The sequence below is a fragment of the Delphinapterus leucas genome, chromosome 9 (genome assembly GCF_059928025.1).
Source record: "Delphinapterus leucas isolate spDelLeu-1000000601 "Yukka" chromosome 9, BTC_Dleu_Yukka2, whole genome shotgun sequence".
Taxonomy (NCBI): Eukaryota; Metazoa; Chordata; class Mammalia; order Artiodactyla; family Monodontidae; genus Delphinapterus; species Delphinapterus leucas.
In genome coordinates, this window is record NC_143137.1 from 23,998,730 (window position 1) to 24,021,276 (window position 22,547).

The 22,547-nt window shown below is 41.2% G+C and overlaps 1 protein-coding gene across 2 annotated transcripts in view; it reads right to left on the bottom strand.

The window, feature by feature from the left end:
• The window catches only part of SND1 (staphylococcal nuclease and tudor domain containing 1), a 418,829-nt gene that overhangs the window by 214,328 nt on the left and 181,954 nt on the right, over window positions 1–22,547 (bottom strand). For both annotated transcript variants that reach the window (XM_089917436.1, XM_022581894.3), the window contains one exon: window positions 6,635–6,735. In XM_089917436.1, coding sequence (XP_089773562.1) covers window positions 6,635–6,735 — 101 coding nt within the window. The remainder of the gene's footprint in view (window positions 1–6,634; window positions 6,736–22,547) is intronic.

The following is a 22,547-nucleotide window of genomic DNA, read 5'->3' on the forward strand; positions in this document are numbered from 1 at the left end:
AGACTTTGTTCACGGCTATATTCCCAGTGCCTGGCGCACAGCAGGTGCTCAACAAATATGTGTTGAAGAAACAAACAGATAAATCTATTGTTCTTAGCAGACAAATATAGAAGGAGCAGCTGGTCTCCTGTCTGGGCCCAGTCCCTCACTAAGTTACTTTGAGGGCCCACAGAAATCGGAATAGATAGCATTTCTACTTTTTCCAAACAGGGCCTTTAACTTAAGATGATTTTGAACACACTTATCCATATCTCTAAACATTCCAGAATGTTCCTCCCTTAGGATGAGTTCCCCTTATTTGGAGAAAAGCCTCACTTTCTCCCGGGCTCTCCCTGGTATACTTTGTGAAATTGATAAGGGGGCCTTCCTGAAGATCAGCTCAGTATACACTGTCACCCAGTACTTGACATTCTACTCAATTGATACTGAGAAAAAAAAAAATAGAGAAAAGTGAAAGAAAGAACACACACTGCTCAGTAAAGGATTCTGGTAATTTGTAAGAGCCAAGTGCTCCATTGTGAAAAGCTTAATTGAACTTCCATATATAGTGATGAGGGTAATACAATAATGAAAGCATCAGGGCTTTACAAAGAAAAAAAGACTCAGCCGCATGAGATTCCCACATATAGACAGCCACAAGATGTTCAAGATCTAACTGAAACTAAGCAGTGTTCCCACCTGAACCCTTTGCCACAGCCAAGTTCCTTCTTATGGTGCTGTATGGGGCCATTCTCTCAAAATGGTCACTGTGCTAAAGCTAGCAGGAGATAGGTGCAGTTATTTAACCATTCTTTCCAAAGTATTCTACGCTAAATGCCACAGATGCTTCCAATGTCTTCAGGATGGTGTATAGGCATAAATAATTCTACTACTCAACACAGCCTGTGAGGTTGAGAAAACAACCTACGGGGCTCTTTTTAGAGGTGAAAGTTGGTTAGGTGTTTATGATTTAGGTGTTTGGGGGTGAGGGGAGAGGAGGAATGTTTCTTCTGATGTCTTCTTTTCCCTTAAAAGCAGGGAAAGGTTGGAGGGGGAAACCCACTAAAGTAGATGAAGCGTAAACAAAAAATCTGTGCAGAAAAGTGGTGGCTACAACCCAGATTTTACCTCCTGGCTGAGCCACTGACATTAATGCTATGTCGGGTACTGAAAGAGTGCCTCTTCAGAATATTGTGGGCCACTTGGTGAGTAAGAACACTAGGACAGAAAATGGGGTTTCAGGAGGTCACGTTCTTCCTATGTTTAGCTTGGAAGTCAGACATTAGTGTGTTTTAAGATTTGACCTGACAGCAAAAGCCTTACAGCTACAGAACTCAAGCCAGAAAAGCTAGGGATGGTATGACACTGCTTCCTACTATGGCTGAGAAAAACTGAACTAGGATTAGAAAAGAATTCTTCTCGAAGAAGGAGAATACCTTAACCTCATGCTCAGTCACTAACAGAAGAGCTGAGGAAGTACGCCTGCAAACTAGAACCAATGAAAATGAAAAAAGGAAAAGAAGTCTGATTCTAGGACATCCTTGGCAGTCCAGTGGTTAAGACTTTGCCTTCCAATGCCGGGGGTGTGGGTTCGATCCCTGGTCCGCGAGCTAAGATCCCACATGCCTCGCAGCCAAAAAAACCAAAAAAACGTAAAACAGAAGCAATATTGTAACAAATTCAATAAAGACTTTAAAAATGGCCCGCATCAAAAAAAAAAAAAAGAAGTCTGATTCGTTGTAAGTGTAATAGTCTGATTTATATAAAAATAATAAAGACAAACTATCTATGAAGAAGCCAGAGAGCCGCAAAGGCAGTTCATAAAGATGGCATTGCTCCTGCTAGATGATGACCATTACAACAGAGAGTAACTAAGATGCTCCAAGCCCAAGAGATCTGCCACAACATCTCTGGTAGTAAGGACACCACACAGGCATCAAGGTGGACAGCAGTGGCTTTACATGAATGTGGCCGGGAGCAGAGATTAAAACAATGTTTCAAAAATCACAGTTACAAAACTCCAATCACCTCTCAAAAAACTGACCTTGTGCAGAAATGAGGCATTTCCCAACTGTTCCTATTGCACAGTTTCATCTCTGTGCCGTCTTTCACTTTTCCAAAATGGGCCATGTCTATTGTCTCCTATTATGGTGAAATACTTCACATAATGAGAAGGGAGCAAAACCTTAAATGACACTATCTACTGGATATGTGACAATTTTCCAGGGATGGGGGACGGGGTGGTGGTAATTATGAGCGTACACGTGTGAGGCTTGACCCCAAGTCATATTTTTAGGTGGCCCTTTATAAATGTGAACAAAATTGTTTTTAACACTTTTCTTTGAAAATGTGATATGCAGAAAAGACATGGGCAATCAGTTAATAGGTAATATGGGTTTGCCAAACTGGAGCTCAAAAGTAATTGGGGGGCTTCCCTGGTGGCGCAGTGGTCGAGAGTCCGCCTGCCGATGCAGGGGACACGGGTTCGTGCCCCGGTCCGGGAAGATCCCACATGCGGCGGAGCAGCTGGGCCTGTGAGCCATGGCGGCTGAGCCTGCGCATCAGGAGCCTGTGCTCCGCAACAGGAGAGGCCACAACAGTGAGAGGCCCGCGTACCGCACAAAAAAAAAAGTAATTGGGAAGTCCAGCACAAGTAAAGGTCACCCCACAAAACTTGCTCCCCAGGAAGGCTCTGGCAATAACGGAAGAATGAGATTTTAATCACTGAAGCTAATTACATAGAAGACTAAATCACAAGAAGAGTTATATAAGTGTCTTAAATACAATAAAAAGTAATTAACAGGAAGTGCCATCTTGACAGCTTCCTGTAACAATCCAGGCCTAAAAGGATCAGCTAATTCCCAACCTGGGAGCCAGAGAATGAGAAACAACTCAAAGTTTGATCTTTTTATTTAAACTATTTTGATTAACAGGTAACAACTCTTGCCAACTCCATAGTGAAGTTAATCAAGAAAAAAATTTTAATCTATTAGAGGAATGATGAACCTCGTTTTCATTGATTCCCCAGAGGGCAAGAGAGGGGGAGTTGAAGACGGTTCCACCAGAGAGGCCTCCCAAAGACCATGTGACTCGACGCAGACCCATACAGCAAGAGAAAACAACAGGAGGATGAGACGGAACCCTATGGAGGATAGGGATAATTCACACACTTTGGCATGTGAAATACACTGAAAAATCTGCTTTGAAATAATCCTGAAAGAGGCCATCTCATCTGTCTCTTCCTTCTCTTTCCCCTGGAATGAGTAGTTTGAGAAAAGCTATTCGAGAATCGATCTGTTTTTTTTTTTTTTTCTTTTGCAGTACGCAGGCCTCTCACTGTTGTGGCCTCTCCCGTGTGGAGCACAGGCTCCGGACGTGCAGGCTCAGCGGCCATGGCTCATGGGCCCAGCCGCTCTGTGGCATGTGGGATCTTCCTGGACCGGGGCACGAACCCGTGTCCCCTGCGTGGGCAGGCGGACTCTCAACCACTGCGCCACCAGTGAAGCCCCAGACATAGTTTAGATTGGGTCGTTTAGACACAGTTTAGATAAGATCATTAATTCTGCAGCATCTCTACAAGCTGAACAAAGCCTAAGACCTCTCACGAGAGAGGCAATGAATTACTAGAGGAGCTCTCCTAGCAACCTTTCTTTAACTGGCCCACATGTTCCACGATCTCCCCAAAACCCAGAGGCTGATACCAGTTAGTGACTGAGGGACCACTCTAACACACCTGTGCACTTCTATCCCAATCTGTTTCTGTCCCCAGATTTATACTGGTCATTTTTATTATGTACTTCACTAAGTTTTATATCAATAATTGAAATGAGTACCAAAAGAAAGTGTCTTTATAAAACATTGTTTTAAAAGGTTTAATAAGAGGAATGGCTTTTAAATGGCTGCAACATGTGCAAAAATCAGAGCAGGAAAACTATAACAGATGAGGGGGATGTAAATCACAAAGATCTAGGATTCCATAATTAGTGTTTTTAAGTCATCATTCCATAGAGAAAGTTATGCAACTCACAGTGGGTCCTTGCTGCCCATATATCAAAGATTTGGAGATATAAATACCTTTTTGTGTTTAAAATGGAATTAAGGGGTTTCCCTGGTGGCGCAGAGGTTGAGAGTCCGCCTGCCGATGCAGGGGATGCGGGTTCGTGCCCCGGTCCGAGAGGATCCCACATGCCGTGGAGCGGCTGGGCCCGTGAGCCATGGCCACTGAGCCTGCGCATCCGGAGCCTGTGCTCCGCAACGGGAGAGGCCACAACAGTGAGTGGCCCGCGTACCGCAAAAAATAAATAAATAAATAAATAAATAAATAAAATTGGAATTAAAACATTTGGGATAAAAAAATTAAATCCCCTGCTCTAGCCAACGTTTCTGAATAACCATTAAAAGCAGATAGAAGGATTTCGGTATAATTCTAAATATAAGCTGAGTATTTTGGACATTATTATTAATACCTCAACTCTCCTACAATATTATTTGGAATGATTTAAGTAGAGAAAATTCAAGAAAAAATGAAAACAAAATCAAGGCCATGGGAAAACAAAGAGAAGCCATGAGGAAGACTTGAACATCAGAAGCATGCTACCAGGAAGACTTTCTAGAGATGCCCTATCTTTGGCACTGACCTTCCAATAACCAAATAAACAAGGAAAACTATCAGATACAAGGGTGTTTTTTTTTTTTGATATTTATCAGATTAAAATAAACCTGTAGCTCAGGAGAAACAGCTGTCCCAGGTAATGAAACATCTAAGTACTCCCAGTTTTATTTCATAAAGGGACACTGTGCAATACAGTAAACAATCACTCACAGATTTATCGAACTCCTACCAACTGCTGAATACTGAGACTACAGCAGAGAATAAACAAGACAAAAATCCCTATCTTCAGGGAGCTTACTATCTGGTGAGGTTTGGTCTCAAAAATATTAGTACATCCCCACATTTCTCCCAGCTACCGCCCAGCAGTTTACTCATAAAGTCTAGTTTAGTAGAAACAAATCTATGAGGAAACTCAATGCACCCAGGGTACCCTGCCAAGCCGGTCTAATCCAAGGTAAATACCTTGGTAAATAATGCAAAAGTAATACTTACGATCTAATTACAAGAACTGGGAGATAGAATGGTCAATGTTAACGCCCCATAGAACATTTCCAGAATATCTAATTTTAAGCAGTGTAAATTTATTTTGAAAATATACTTCAATGGTAACCAAATGAAAAAAAAAAAAAGAAAGAATCCGCTCTAATGGGTCATTAGAAAAACACGAATAGAAGCCATCTGCCAAAAATAAAAAGATGTGCATTTTGACAGCAGTGGTGTTGTTTTAACCAGTAAGTAGATAGAAGGAGCAGTTATCGGAGAGGACTCCTTGTATGTGGCAGCGTAAATATTAATCTAGGGGAATACTAACTTTCCAGCTTTCCACAGGAGGAAAGCATGCATCAAGCTCCTAAGAATTGGTGACAAATTGGTAATAATTGTTGTTGCAAGTCATACAGATGGAAGAATGAGCAAAATATTTCCTAGTTTCCCCCATTCCAAAAATATTATCTAATTTCTCAAGAACCTGCTTCTAAAAATAACCTGATGCCTGTGATGATATTAAGGTAATGACATCAAAAGCCTATATTCAGTTCCTCTCGGCAAAAGTGAAGTCTCCGATTGCTGCGTGAACATCAACAACATTAATACCTATAGGAGCCGCAACAGTAGCTAAAAATACATGTTTCCAAAAGTGACAACACGAATGCGGGCAGGGGGAGCGGGGCAACGGATGGGAGAAGCTCCTGTTTGGCAGGAGAGCTTCTGGAAAGTAAGTTAGCCACCAGATCCTCTTTCTTTCAGGGGCATGCTATAGCTTACAGAGAGGTGTTTCTCCCAATGGGCTTCACTGTACTTTCAACAAAACAATCCTTGTTTTGATGAGAAGCCTATCCTTTTCTTCCCCTCCACCATGCCCTTTTAAAAGAAAAGAAAAATACCAGTTTGGTAACAAACACCATTTAAGACTGTGAAATAGAGAAGGAGACAATTAGCATGCTGGTGTCTTTTACGCAGGGTAAGAATTGCTCCTGGGGACTGACTGTTTTAATATTTATTGTGGAAGCACGGCCCAGCAGGCTTCCTACTGCCCCCATCAGATAGCTCCTTGGAAGGCTGTTCCTCAACCGAGCTCGCAAAAGACTTTGGAATGGAACCAGGGTAAGGCCAGCGGAGTAGAAGAGGGAGACCCTGTCACCTACTGATTACATACATCTATACAAAGAAAAGGTCCAATTAACCTCTCTTCTCTTTCTGGCCTACAATTAAACTAATATGCAGAGAATCTTTCTAATTTTGCACAGTACCTAAGGGCCCGATTGACACTCAATAAACGGCATTATTAATAGTAATAATAAGTGCTACATAGTGCCAAGCACACAGAGCCCAATAAGTCTTAAATAATGACAATAATGAAAGTATATGATTAACTAATGAGCGATTATGCAGTACTTTGCACACAAAGTGCTACACAGGCACATAACAATTATAAGCCACTGAGTTAAGAGTAACGGAAAGCAAATCAGGACAAAAGGGAGGAGAGACTTGAATGAGGAGAGACCTCTCAGCTATGGCTGAGTTGCTACCAGGCAGAACACTCACATTCCTCCAATGGTGACAGTGGCACAGGTACGCTCTGAAAAGGCAGGCACCGTCTCTGTGGCTGGGCTGGCCGGTCTAATGTAGTCCACAGTCACGTTGACCTGAAAATAAAGAATCAAGGTAGACCACTGTAAAGTAATTACACTCCAATAAAGATGTTAAAAAAAAAAGCATCAAGGTAGTTAAGGCTGAGAATTTGCAACACAGCTCACTAGCAGCCCCCTGTGCCAGCACAACTGTAAAAGCTGACCTCACTCACAGTATGACTTTGTGGGTCTAAGATTTTAAAAAACAACTGAAAGAGAGCTGAACCACACACAGGGAGAAAATATCTGCAAAAAGCCATCTCTAATAGAGGACTGTAATCCAAAATATAGAAGAGCTCTTAAATCCCAACCATAAGAAAATGAAAAACCCAATTTTAAAGCGGGCAAAAGACCTGCATACCTTACCAAGGAAGACATACAGATGACAAGCATATGGAAAAGATGTTCCACACGTGTCACTGGGGAAATGCAAACTGAAACAACTATGAGCTACCACGACGCATCTATTAGAATAGCCAAAATCCAAAACACTGACCACAAATGCAGGTGAGGATAGGGAACAAAAGGAATTCTCGTTCAGTTACTGGGAATACAACACAGTACAGCCACTCTGAGAGATGGCTTTGGATAGAACAAACTTTTACCATACATCCCAACAGTAAAAAACTTATGTCCACACAAAAATCTGTACGTGGATGTTTTTGGCAGCTTTATATATAGGTGCCAAAACTTGGAAGCAACCAAAACGCTCTTCAGTAAGTGAATGAATAAACTGTGGTTCATGAACACAACTGCATATTTTTCAGCCCTTAAACAGAAATGAGCTGTCGAGCCATGAAAAGACATGGGGGAATCTGAAATACATATTACTAAGAGAAAGAAGCCAGTCGAAAAGCTATATATTGTATGATTCCAACTGTGACGTTCTGGAAAAGGCAAAAATACGAAGACAGTAAAAAGATCACTGATTGCCAGGGGTTAGCAGGACGAGACAGGATGAACAGCTGTGAGGGCAGGATTCTGACAGCAGTGAAACTATTCTGTATAGAAGTATAATGATGGATACATGTCATTTACACATTTGTCAAAATCCATACAATGTAGAACACCCAGAGTGAACCCTAGTGAACTATGGACTCCGGATGATGCTGTGTCCATGTAGGCTCACCAATTATAATAAATGTACCACGCTGGAGTGGGATTGTTGATGGCAGAGGAGGAAGTACGTGGGGGGCAGGGGGGAGAGATACGGGAATTCTCTGTACTTTCTGTTCAATTTTGCTTTGAGCCTAAAAGATGCTGTGAACCTAAAGGATGACTGATATCAAGAGAGAAGGAAAAATGGCTGAACCTTTAAGGCCTTACATAAATTATACTCCACAGAGAAGAGATTTGGAACATTCCTGGAGGACTCCTAGACATTATGGTAAAGCAGTTCTCTAACCTTTTCAGACTCCTTTGAAAATCTGTTCAAAAATATGAATGAATGCCTCTACAGAAAAACTGCATGTAGTTTCAGCCCACCATAAGTTCTCAAGGCCTGTGTTAAGAACTTTCAAGAAGAACAAACAAGATGGCAGTCACAGATATTCTTGGGACTGGTTTCACAATACGTGAATCAAAATGATGCAGCTAACTACACCCAGTACCAACAGAGCTGGAGTTAGGAAATTGGGGGGGTGGGGGGGGGGAATGGACTGGACCGGAAGAACCTTTAATACTAGGTTAATCCTAGTATATACTAAACATATGGATATGGACACACTGAGCGATGCTTTTCCTTTACAAAACCTTTCAAGAGGACGTGTGTGTGTCAAAAGAAAGTTGTAAAAAATAAATAAATAAATAAAAGAAAGTGGTATGTGGTATCCCTTAGCAAACACACAGGGTCTGTATTATAGCATTAAGGCAAATGCTTGGCTTTGGTCATGGCCGAGGTTACATACCTGTTACATACCTGTACTGAGGAGTCAAGCACCCTGAAGCCAACCCCATGATCTGAAAGTCCAGAATTCCCTTTCCTAACTACGACTTTAGTTCCCACCGGTCAGCTTAGAGACGGCACGTTGTACAAGCATCAAGTTCAGCCACACTGCTGGTGAGCAGCATCAAAATCCTTTCAAACTGCCTGTTGCTCCAAAAATCATTTTATAAATCAATATGGAAATTTCCAGAAGGACAGCTGCCTCCAAATTCTGACTGTCAGATCACTCACTTGAACACTCCATCTAATCATGTTTTATAAAGCAACAAGGAGCCACATCAGCGAGAAAAGCCAATTAAGGGCTGAAAGTAAGGTAAATCTTTCTCATGAGAAGTACTATCATCATACAACAACACAGAAAGAAGAAAATATAAAGAGGACTCCTTAGGTCAGATGTCCACACTGACACTACTGCTCAGCCTTATCTGTCTAAAGCTAAGGAGATGGATAAATGTGAGGAATGTGAACAGCCCAGGAGCGGTGGTAGGGCTGAAAAACTAGTACCTCCAACAAAGAGGTTTTCATAGTTTCCCTGTAGGCATCTGGCCAGAGTTATTACAGGCCAAAGACAGGGCAAGGAATGGGAGGTCTACACACACAGAAGCAAGGCTGACTCAAATCCCTGGGAAGGAAGGAGTCCTCTGCATGTTGTCTGTACTGACCCACCCTGGAACTCTCCTCTGGCAAGGCCTGATAACTAACCTACGGAAGCAGAAGAGGGCCGGGAAAGCACGTAGACACCTGTTGAAGTTCTGGCAAAAATCACACAGGAAATCAGTGTTGTATAGGAGGTAAACCTCAAGGGCGCCCGTACCATAGGATGTGAAGTAACTCAGGACCAAGTTTAAAAAGGGCACAGACACAGGGTATGGTCCAATTTGGGGCATTCGGGGGGCAAGTCAAAAATTTGTGGAGATGTTCACCTGTTTTTGTGTTTTCACCCAATCCATCTAGTAACAAACTCAAGCCCTCAATTCCACTACGAGGGAGAAAAATTCATCCCTGCTTAAACATAAACTCAGTGAATCTCAAGATTACCTTGCACCTGCCAATGACAAGCCTCCTCCTCAGCAGACAGGAGTGGGACAGCAGCTCATCAACGCAAGTACATGGCACAGAGTAACATTAGCTCTCTACCCAGAGAGCAGCTATTCATCTGGAAGGCCACTTGAGTAGCGCTGGTGGTGCTGGTGATGGGGGTAATGGTAACAAACAAAAATGAACCCTTAGCATCTCATCTTCCAGGCCAAAAGGTATGCTATCCCCAAGCTGTCTTTAAAGAAAATCAGTGGGAAGACCCCCCTCCCAAAAATCTTTCATCTTCAATAACCAAAAGAACCAGTAACTACATTCACCTGCCAATTAGTTTTTTCCTCTATCTAGAGAAAGAACTGAAAGTCAAGAGATTAAAGAGCTCATTGGAGAGGTAACATTATTAAAGAAATTCTCAAATACAAATGAGGCCCTGAGAATAGTCCACAGCCAAGACACACACCTGCAGACAGCTATGACAAACCAGGAATTAAAGTCAATGTGTAATTGGCATTTATGTCCCCCTCCTGGGGACTCTGAGATCTGTTCTCCTGCCTTGGAGTTTTTCATCTCTAGATACGTATCCCTGACTTGTCAACCACTTTTGGAAAAGAGCAGTTTCAATTAAAACTGCAAATCTTAGCAAAGTCTTCATCTGAATAGTGGATAACCTGAATTTTGTGCTTGGGGGTAATTACATAAGGAATGGCATGAGTTGAAAAGAAGTAATGGGTTAATGCAAATGTGTCCTTCATTTTTCCAGCAAAGATACTCCTGGAACACTGGGTATGCAGGAATTTACATGTACAGGACACAGGGCAGGGCCTGATCCCTCTTTACAGCAAGGACCACAAGGAGTCCGGGGCTCTCTGCTGGTTCCACCTGTCATTCTCTTATTGAATGAGTCACACATCACATCTTTGGGCCTCACTTTTCTCACGTAATTCACCTGGTAAATGAGAGCACCAGACTACAACTTTAGAGCATCACTGAACTCTAGAATTCTACAAAATAACTTAGCCAGACATGGTGTGCTATGTAGTGTTTTCTTAGACCGGTGTAATTCCTACCTTACATTTACTACTATGAACTAGTACGGATAGTGTGTAAGCGCAAGGAGAGGGAAAAAAAACATGCCTTCTATTCATGGAAACTGCCATGATAGGGCCTGTACGGTAGGAGCATACACAGTAAATATTTGTTTCATGAATGGATACGTGTAATCAGGAACCCTTTCAGACATAAAATTCTGGAGGATACTTTTGAAATGAGGTGGTTAGGCATTTTGAGGACCACTTAGTCAAGCTGTTAACCATTCTGTTTCATATATTAATTTAAAGCATGAAGGAGGGAAGACGTATATTGAAATTGGGATAATGCTTTAGATTAAGAAAAATATAATTTCCTGTATTATTTCTCAAAGAGGTTCTCAAAGACAAGATAGGGTAGCAGGTAATCTGATTCCTCCTTGGTGCATTAGATGGTGGAATATTCCTTGAAAACAATTTCAAGGACCCTTCGGAGGAACTAAGATGAGAACTTAAAACCAAATTTGTATCCCAATCTCTTATAAAGTCTGGAAACAGTTTAGTACAACAGAATACACTTGGGCCACACCTAAGGAATTCTGACAATCTATGGATACTCTTCACGTAACTAATCGTTCACTAGAAAAGTGACAAACCACCAGAGAACTGCATAGACATTATGATGCTGATGACAATGAAATGACAACATCTGAATGCCTAAGCATAAAAGATACATAAGATTTCCAGGCCACAGTCTGAGTTTAGGCTGTTACGTGAGGTTATTTTGCATAATTACTATATAATCCCACCCACTATTCCATGTGGCCAATCATAAATTCACAAAGGGCTGTTCAAAAAAATACCCTGGCTTAAGAAAAAAGCTCTCGTATGGCCCGTCATTCTCATGACAGAAACAGAAAACACATCATCTGGGCAAGTCTGGCTAAGGCAGCCGGGAGACAAAAGTAAGTGGAACAAAATATTTTACGCAGCTTAGATAAGAGCATGGACTCTGGGAGCTGCCAGACTGCAGGCTTTGGTTACCAGCAATTCTACATATGAGCTGTGAGAACTTGGAAAAGTTACATCACTTCCGCGCTTCAGTTTAACATGGATAACTCTACCTATCTCACTGTTAGAAGAAGAAATGCGTTAATATACATGAGGCATTTAGAGCAGGGCGTGACTCATACGAAGCTGTGTCAGTTATTTTTAGACAAACATATACTGATTTTCTTGGGGAGAGCCTGGCACAGAGTAGGTGATAAGTATCTGCGAGATAGATACATAAATACATACATGCATAAATAAGATGCATGTTGACTTTAAATCATTAGGCAGAAACACTCAATTAAATATACTTTTCCCCTTAAGGAGTCACAGCAAACAGGAGTATGTACCTCATACATATTTCATCCCAACTTACAGATAAATATGGGTTATTTTAAAGAATGATACACTATTTAGTACTTATTTAGACACTTTCCAGATTAATTTTGCAGGTACTAGTTGGGGAGATTTTATTTACCAAAGGTAACTGAAGTAGAGTGTGGGGAATCACCTCATCGAATAGGTTAACTAGAGGAATTTGGGGAGGACACTCCTTGCCTTACAAAATCAGGAAGACAAGGAACAGAGAGCAACCAAGTTTCCATTTGCTGTGGGCATAATAGGACAATACTTAATTTATGCATCCTTGACCTTTTACTGCTAACAAGCAACGTAGGTAATCATTCTAAAAATGTGAGATACCTTTTTTGTTTTTAATTTGAAACACAGTTCAGTCACCTGTTCATCTGGATACAGGATGAGCTTCAAAACAAAATTGCCAAGGAGCCTCTTGGTCCTGCTTCTGGGCACACTGACCTCCCAGCTGAGCCATCTATTCAGACATAAGCTAAACTCTCATAAAACGATGTCAAACGTACCCTGTGCTGTCTAGGAGGCAACAACAATAAGAGCCACAAATGAGAGCAACATATGCACATTGACATTTTCTAGCAGCGACATTAAAAAAAAAAAAAACATAAAATTACTTTTTTTTTTTTCTTTTCGCGGTACGCGGGCCTGCCACTGCTGTGGCCTCTCCCATTGCGGCCATGGCTCACAGGCCCAGCCGCTCCGCGGCATGTGGGATCTTCCCGGACCGGGGCACGAAACCGTGTCCCCTGCATCGGCAGGCGGACTCTCAACCACTGCGCCACCAGGGAAGCCCTAAAATTACTTTTAACGCTATTTTTGATTTAACTCAAAATATCCAAAACATTATCATATCAACATATAACCAATATTATTTTTAAAGTATTGGGTTTTTTTTTTCTTTCTTTCACTGACAAAGTCTTTGAAATCCGGTGTGTGTTGTGCAGGAACAACACATCTCAGTCTGGACCAGCAATACTTCAAATGCACAATAGCCACACACACAGCTGTGGTGGCGATACTGGACTGTACATGCCCAGACTGTCCATTAAGGGACCAGAGTCTTAGCCTCAATCCTCTATTACATGATCCTACCTTTTGTGGTTATACCTTTCTCTAGTTTCTACGGGGAACTTTTGTTATCTTCTATTTTAAGATTCCTTGTAAATACTCTTAAACCAAGTATGAAAAAACATGGTATAAAAAATGTTTATCATTCATTTTCTTACTTAAAAAATCTATTATTTAACTAGACTAGAAAGGCAAGCTATTTATGTAATTTTCAGTTCCAGAAAACAATTTCAGGGGTGAGAATAAATGTGCACACAAAGGGAAAAAAATTCCTCTAATTTGTAACTACCGTTGTAAAATATATTCTGTTCAATATTTGATGAAGATACTTTTTCAGCGACTTCTCTACCAACTCAATGGTTGGACTTAATCAGTGAGTTGCTGACGTAAGTCTAGAATTCTTCACCTTAGTGTTTGAAATGTACTCTAATGGTAACTATAAACTCACATTAAAGAAATATCTGCTTTTGTAATTATGATCAATGCTTCTGTTGAGTATTGGTATCATTAGAAAGAAAATGAGCAATTGGTAGATGTGAACTGTTTATGTTTATGTTCAGCACAATCAAAAGCTGAAATCTGGGCTTCCCTGGTGGCGCAGTGGTTGAGAATCTGCCTGCCAATGCAGGGGACGCGGGTTCGAGCCCTGGTCTGGGAGGATCCCACATGCCTCGGAGGAACTGGGCCCATGAGCCACAACTACTGAGCCTGCGGGGTCTGGAGCCTGTGCTCCACAACAAGAGAGGCCGCGACAGTGAGAGGCCCGTGCACCGCGATGAAGAGTGGCCCCCGCTTGCCACAACTAGAGAAAGCCCTCGCACAGAAACGAAGACCCAATACAGCCATAAATAAATAAATAAATAAAAAGCTGAAATCTCTGTGTCCCATTAGGAGATCGTTTAGCTCTGGCATGTCTTAAATTAGAAGAACTTTTACAGATACACTGACAAAAAATTATATATCTACACTGCAAAGAGAAGGAGACAAACCAATGATCCTTTCCTACCTCTCCAAGCCACAGCCTAGATGTATTCGGTAACACCCCCTTCAAAATCATTGTAATTAGGTGTTAAGGCTGTTTATTCACATGTATTTATGTTGCTCTCTCTGATCTACAATCACCCTTTCCCCCTTCCCCCTCCCACAAAGTCAGGACTATTTTGAGCACATTTCACTTTCATCAATGGAATGTTAACCTCTACTGCTTCCCAACCTCCATGAGCAGAGTCAAGGAGCTTTCTTATTTGATGCACTTCTGACAAAATGAACCCATTACTCCCCACCCCCTTGTCGGATGGGCAAATGCATTTATCTGTTTTGAAAGGAAAGGTAAAATCCAGCTTCATACGGGGCCTATGGAGATGCTAAGAGTCTCTACCTGACATTAGGCATTCATTTAAGTGGACATCACTACTCCCCGAGAAACACTCAGTTTGGTAAATATTTAATTAGAAGCATACACAGGCATGAGATCCACAAGTAAATGTGAAAACATTTTATATAAAGGGCCATTAGAGCTGGGCAAAGATTTCTATAAGTAGCGATAACACCCTGACAAAAACATAACATTAAAATGGTTGCAAACATGATGCATAATTTACGTATGACGTAGATACCGAGCACATATAAAATAATCAGGGAAATGAAGTTCTGACCATTGAAAATATTTCAAGTAAATCTGATGAGGATCAAAGACAAATAGAAACCACTATGTGAGAGTAACCTTGCAGCTGCAAGCATTTTCATTAATCCTCTTGATTCTTAAGTCCTTATAAACCTACAGATATATCTAAAAAGTGTAACCTGTTTGCATTAGTGCTCCAACCTCTATATTACTCATTACTGCATCATGGTTTAACTCATCCCAATACCTAATTTTAATACCACAGTGTCTGTACCAAAGAATGCCAAAGGCCCCCCAAAACACTACTGGAAACTGTCCCACAGGTTCCCTGCATGTCTCTTCTTACTTCTCCTCAGAGCCATCACCTCCACTGCTTTCCTCTGGAGGATGAAGGTTGAGTGTGGGTCATTTTTCTCCTCTATACAAGTGTCAGTCATGGTCATCTGTGTCCAAAGTTTCCCAGATCAGCAGCAGTCAGGGGAAATTAAATCACTCCGCCCAGAGGTCTCCCTGGAGGAGTTCCAGCCACACAAGCAGCACAAATACACAGATACTCATGCCTTTGTGTAGAATACACACAATGTCAGCCAGTCTTGAAAATAACAGCTGTAATAAAGCTAAGATGAGAGGCTCAGGGATATGAAGAAAGGGGATTTGCTTAATGGCATCTAAGAAGTATTACTGGAGGAAAAAGGATGCTTTTAAGACATGGATAAAAATAAAAAGGTTAAATTACATTTTCTCTACAAACATAATATGTGCCAGTCTACAAAGGAAAAGGCCACTCAACAAAAGGCCAAACTGGGAAAACAAAGCAATAAAAGTGGGAGCTAAAGTAGTCACCCAGCCAAGAGTTCCAATCAATTCCTATTGCTCCGGGGGTTACGTATTGCAAAGTCAGTACAGAAAAGCCACCCTGCATTCACTACGTTCAGAGCACACCTATTTCTCCAGCATGCCCGCGAGCTGCCATTTAGAAGTCACTCAGACAAAGGAAATAAACGAACACTCAGGTAAGTTAACTTAAAGGTGAAAGTTAGAATGGTGAATTGGACTAGTAGAAGTGTATCTTGACCTCAAAGGAGAATGATGAAGAAAAAATATAATTCTTAAGGAATACCTGCCAATGGCACAAAGAAAAACAGCCCAAAGATACAGCCCTTCTGTTGTATAAATTATCCTTGCTTTCGTTGCTAAGAAAAGATTCCAAGAGAGTCAGATGTTAACATCATAGGCCTTTCTTCCTTTAGATATACCTTCCTCTCCCTGTATCTCACACAGAAGATAGAAGCCTACTAAATGAAACGAAGTCCCTTGATCAAAGGCACAGCGTGCCCCCAGCAATAACACCTAAGGTCAGTGTCTGAAACTACACACGGACACTGATCAAAGACCATCCTGACTGCATCTGTGTCCACCTCCAAATCCAGGTCTCTTAACAAAAACAGTGTACGTCTATGCACACGGCCAAGTCCCCAGCCTGCAAATACGTACTAGGAAATTAGGTGGTTAGCGCTGGATTATAAACCTAGGTCAGAGGCACCAATTACAGCCTAAATTCATGAAGCAAATTGCCTCTCAGCAGCCGCATCGCCAAAGAAGCCCTCTGCCAAAGTTCTTCCATTTCCATTACTAACATAGAGATACAAAGTAAAGAAATTTCTCTAGTTCTTCAAAAAATTAAAAATAGAATTACCATAAGATCTAGCAGTTCTACTTCTGGGTATATTCAATCCAGGGTCTCAGAAATATTTGTATTCCATGTTCACAGCAGCACTACTCACAATAATCAAAAGGTAGAAGAAACCCAAATGTCCACTGATGAAGAAACAAAATGTGGTAGATACGCACAATGGAATATTTTTCAGCCTTAAAAAGGAAGGAAATTCTGACATATGCTATGACTTGAATGAGTCTTGAGGATGTCATGCTAAGTTATATAAGCCAGTCACAAAAAAGAAATACTGTATGATTCCACTTAAATGAGGTACCTAGAGTAGTCACACTCAAAGAAACAAAGTAGATGGTGGTTGTTAGGGGCTGCTGGGAGGAGGGAACAGGGAGGTGTTGTTTAATGGGCATACTTTCAGTTTTGCAAGGTAGAGACTGATTGCAGGACAATGTGAATATATTTAACACTACTAAACTGTACACTTTAAAATGGTTAAGATGGTAAATTTTATGTAATGTGCATCTTGCCACAATTATGTGTGCGTGTGTATGTGTGTATTTTTTAACTTGGGGTAGTCTACCCATGTAAGCGAGGCAGAGGCCAGACAACTGCAGAATCTCCTTGAAGAATTCAAGAGGATACCTCTATCACTTTCCCAAGAAAATAGATGGTTACCCACAGGCAGTTGTGATTAGAAGTCCTGTACCAAAACCCATTAATAAAGGAGTAGAAGTCTCAGTCATGGAGGACAAATCATTCCATCTTTCTCAGGGTATGAAATATCTATTTTCTTGCTTTCTAAAAAGAGCCAACTGAAGCTGCATGTCTAGGTGCCACAGGTCTAACTAGATGTACCTGCTTTACCATTTCTCAGAGGCAGCTGTAGAATGGGATAGAGTAGGCTACAGCTCACTGACTTCCTATAAAATTGTCACATAATTTTGGAAGTCTTGCGCTCTGACACGTTCCCTCTCTGAGGAATAGTCCTCCGTGGAGATCTGTCACGTGTAGATCTACCCTTTTGGGGAACTTTTTACTGCCTCCCACCATAATTTCCCACCTCTATCTAGTTCTCCAGAGGAATTTAATCACTGTTGTCCATGCTCTTCTCTAATGAACATTCAGTTTTCATATGCTTCTCTAAGGGGCATTTTTACTGTTGGCAGAAACCTAAATTGGTACATCTTTTGCAGTCAAACTGGCAATTGTACTAACATTTAATATGTGGATGTCTTTTGACCCAACAATTCCACTTCTAGGAATTTAGTCTATAGAAACAAAGATGTATGCACAAGCATTCTGTCCTTTGCATTCATGGTAGTTTAACACAAATGCATAATTACAAGTTGTGATCTAACTCTGACACTAGCCCAAGTTCCAAGTTGGCAGTCACCACAGCAATTTTTTCCCTCTATATTACAAGCATGTCTCAATAAATACGCTGTAGCTGTTGAAAACAAGGGAGATCTATATATTCTGCTATGATAACATGTTCAAATTTTAAAAAGCAAAGGCACAATGGTAGCTATAATCTTATTTGGGGGAACTCAGGGACACACCTAGAAACAATCCGGTGGAACTTACCCAACACTGTTAGAAGGGCTTACACCTTCAAAGGTACTATCATGGGGCACGTTGAACTTTTCTCACCATAAATTTCTAAGATTTTAAAATTACATTTGGAGGAGAAAAAACAAATACGATTGAGTTAAAAATAGAAACAAGTGGTAGCTGGAATAAAATATACAACGGAAACACGTACTTTTATTTAAAAACAAACAAAAAACTGGCCTACTCACAACCAGACTTCAATGTTGAATATCTATTTCATCAGACCAGTTCCCAGGATGAGGCCAGGGTCACCACTTAGTAGCGTCTGCCAACCAATACGGACTATGCAGGGCAGGCTATACGCTGTTAGAAGGACACTTCCAGGGGCCCAGTGGTGCACTGTTTCCATAGCAGGTGGGCATCACTATCTGCAAGTGAACTGCACTGATAACGATGCTGCCGCCACCACCTGCCCGCCATATGTCTCCCCTACTTGTCACGTAACAAGGAACTGCATTTTGGCATGCTGATCACTGACAAGTCTGATACTACTGCTCAATGTTTGTTATAACCAGCTGCAGCACTCATATAGCCGAGGCAGCTACATGATGCCTCACAGGATGCAGGACATAAAATATTACTTTGCCAACTGACCACTGACTAAGCCCCCCAATTTTTTTTAATATGAATTTATTTATTTTTGGCTGCCTTGGGTCTTCGTTGCTGTGCGCAGGCTTTTCACTGTGGTGGCTTCCCTTGTTGCGGAGCACAGGCTCTAGGTGCGCGGGCTTCAGTAGTTGTGGCTTGCTGGCTTCAGTAGTTGTGGCTCACGGGCTCTAAAGCGCAGGCTCAGTAGTTGTGGTGCATGGGCTTAACTTGCTCCGAGGCATGTGGGATCTTCCTGCACCAGGGCTCGAACCCGTGTCCTGTGCGCTAGCAGGGGGATTCTTAACCGCTGCGCCACCAGGGAAGCCCCCAACATTTTACAGCAGACTACCCTGTTGTTCTTCCTTTACTTCTAAGTCCAAGAGCTGCTAATCGAAGGGCTGTGCCCCATCCCCAATTCACGCCCTGTGATCCTGTTTCCCATTAGTGGAATAAACAAGGAACATAGACTTCCCACTCTGATACTGAATTTGTTTTGTCTCCCTCAATCAACATGGTATAATCAATAAAGACTGATGACAACCCCTGGGATTTCCATTTTTAGCTCTAACATAATGCGCAGATTAGCCAAAGGTATGACATCATAGGTCAAGAACTGGTGGTGATGGAACACTGTCTCACAGCAGCAGGGAATCTGAAGATAATGAAATATGGTAAACCATGTTTGGTGTACCGGTAATCTGCCTCCACAGTCACTGCTCCTATTAGAACTCTAACTCATGCACTCCTCTCTGTATATATCAGAGAATCTCAAAATATAACGCTTCTTATCCACACCTAACCAACAGACTGGGAACTCGTTTCCAAAATGAAGAAAAGCAGATTTTCAGAGCCTGACATTATCTTTTTAGGTAAAAGAAAGTGAACACACAACTGTGAAATCAATCAAGCATGTGAACCAAACGTTTTTTCCCATTAATGATGAGAACATAAAGGTAATTATCCAACAGCACTTTCTATGAATTAGCAAATCATTGGACAAGTATATGCTTCCCTTAATGAGGGGACTCATCGCACATTTCAGCTGCCACTCCCATCCCCACTCTCACCCACCCCTCAACTCACTGGATAAAATGCCACCCAGCAGTAACATCAACAAAGAAACACCAAGTAGTGCTTGTCATTCATTCAGCAGCCATTCCACCAACAGTCAACAACAGTCAAAACTATACTAATTTAGTAAATGTTAGTATAACCACAATGCTGTGCAACCACCACCATTATAATTCCAGAATACTTTCATCACCCCAAAAGATACCCTTTACCCATTGAGCACTCATTCCCCATCCCCTGGCCACCACCAATCTACTTCTTGTCTCTTTCAATTTGCCTGTTTTGGACATTTGCTTTAAATGGAAACATACAATAAGTGGTCTTTCATGTCTCACATCTTTCACGTGGTATAATGCTTTCAGGTTCATCCAGGTTGTTCCATATGTCAGTACTTAATTTCCTTTTATGGCAGAGTGTACACAGTGTGTGCATATACAATATTGTGTTTATCCATGAAAATACACGTTTGAGACTGCAGCCATAACAAAGTGCATTGAGAACCACTTGAATAAAATCTCATTATAATGATAAAAATAATTTTTTTTTTATAACAAGAAAGTATCTTGAGAATCAGTTGAGAGCAGCTGATACCATATGCAGAAGAGCCTACTATCATTGACACAACTAACTAAGCCATCGGAGTCAAATCACATAAGGGAAATATTTGAATCTCCCAACCTGTCTGGTTCAGAGAACCTCAAGCAAATCCATATATTTTTTCTTTTTTTTAAAGCCACTCTTTCATAAAGAGGAAGAAGAAATCTCTCAGGGCCTAAGTATTGTGGGATGGTTCAAATAACCAACCAACCAGCCACTCCAGAGGAAAGCAAACTTCTTCCCAACAGGTCATGTGCTCAGGACAAACAGCAGAGGCACTGTGTAGAATGCCAAAAATTATACAGATACCATCTATGGAAATGTTCTTCCAAAAGACACAATCCTGTAAGGCTTTAACCCTCCTACTGGCTACAGCTGCTTCCCAGTTTCCTTGCACACACTCACTCATGATGAACCAGACTGTAACTCTGGTTTCAGGGATCCTCATATCTTCATTACTTAGCCTGTTTGAATACATCCTTGGTATCCACAGCAGTGCATCTCTCTCTGACCTGTCACATGTGCTCATTTCTATGTGACGGTCTGCATACCAGCTGACCCAATTCCTCTCCTGCCTGCACCAATTCCACAGTGGAAAATGAATGATAAATTCTTCTACAGCACAGAAGGAAAGGAATAAACAGAAAGACTCAATGAGCCCTCCTCCATAATTTAGCACGGAAAGATTTTTTTATTCTTCTGCTACTAAAGAAAAGTCTCCATGTCTTTTAGCACATAAGATAATCTCAAAATAGGAAAACTGGTTTACTCATTACATAACTGTTTGAGCTATAAATTTATTAACCTGATCATCAAAAGACGAGATTAAGAATATAGTGAGGATATTTAGCAACATTCTGCCACTGTAGAATTACCACAGAAGTTTAGACAACTCTGTGGGAAAGAATTTAAAGCCAAAACTTCTAGCAGCTCTAGCCGGTAACAGAAAAATGCCCAGTGAGTATAAGCAGAATATACCGATACAACCACCTGGATCACACAACAGTACCAACCTCCAAACACTAGAAAATCACCAACTGAGGCTTCCATCTATACCCGAGTTTATTGCGATCATTGGCCAAGGTCTTTATGCAAACTACCCTAAGGAGAGACTTCCTTTTTTGTTTGTTTGTTTTGCAGTACGCGGGCCTCTCACTGTTGTGGCCTCTCCCGCCGCGGAGCAACAGGCTCCGGATGCGCAGGCCCAGCGGCCATGGCCCACGGGCCCAGCCGCCCCGCGGCACGCGGGATCCTCCCGGACCAGGGCACGAACCCGCGTCCCCTGCATCGGCAGGCGGACTCTCAAACACTGCGCCACCAGGGAAGCCCAGGAGAGACTTCTTGAACAATCTCAGAAGAATTGTCTGAAGCCCAATCATTTCACTTCATTCAGTACATTTCAGAACTAGTAGGTATAGGAAATGGAAATCAAACTTACTGTATGAGAGAAAGTGCAGGCAAAACTGCTATAGATACATGCTAAATTTCATATATATGAATGAAATCAAACAGAACAGTAACACATATCAAAAAAAAACAACAAGAAAATTTCAGGTTAATTAGGTGAAAAAGAAACAATGAGTCCATAATATATTGTCTATTTTCTCTGTAAAAGATAAACCAAGATGCATAGGTATGTTTAAATCAAATGAAATGATGCACTTATAAATAGAACCTGCATAACAAATGGTTGTAATTGATAGGTTATAAGTTGAAATATTTAATAAAATGAGCATTCTGTTAGTGACATCTGATAAAATTCCTGTGAGTAAATGTCATGATAAACATAATACACTAATTAAATCACTAAAATATTCAATGATAAGTGTGGGGTTCAAAAGCCTAGAAAAACATCCCATAGTTAATGGGAAATTATAGGCATGTTAGAGATACCCTGATCTGGAGCAAATGGGGAAAACAGAGAAGAATTAACTGGCATTGATCTAATAAGCAACTCCCAAACCTGGAAAGAATGAACATAACCAATTTTTAATAATTCCACAACATATCAGCAACCAATCTATCTGTGAGAGCTTTTTTTTTTAAATACACATTTTTGCTTCTCTTGAATATTGTGAGACTATATTTTAGCTGCTTAGAGGTGTCTGGGCTGTGGAGCTGGGGGAGTCACATTAATAACATCTACAACATAACAGTTATTCAGAAAGA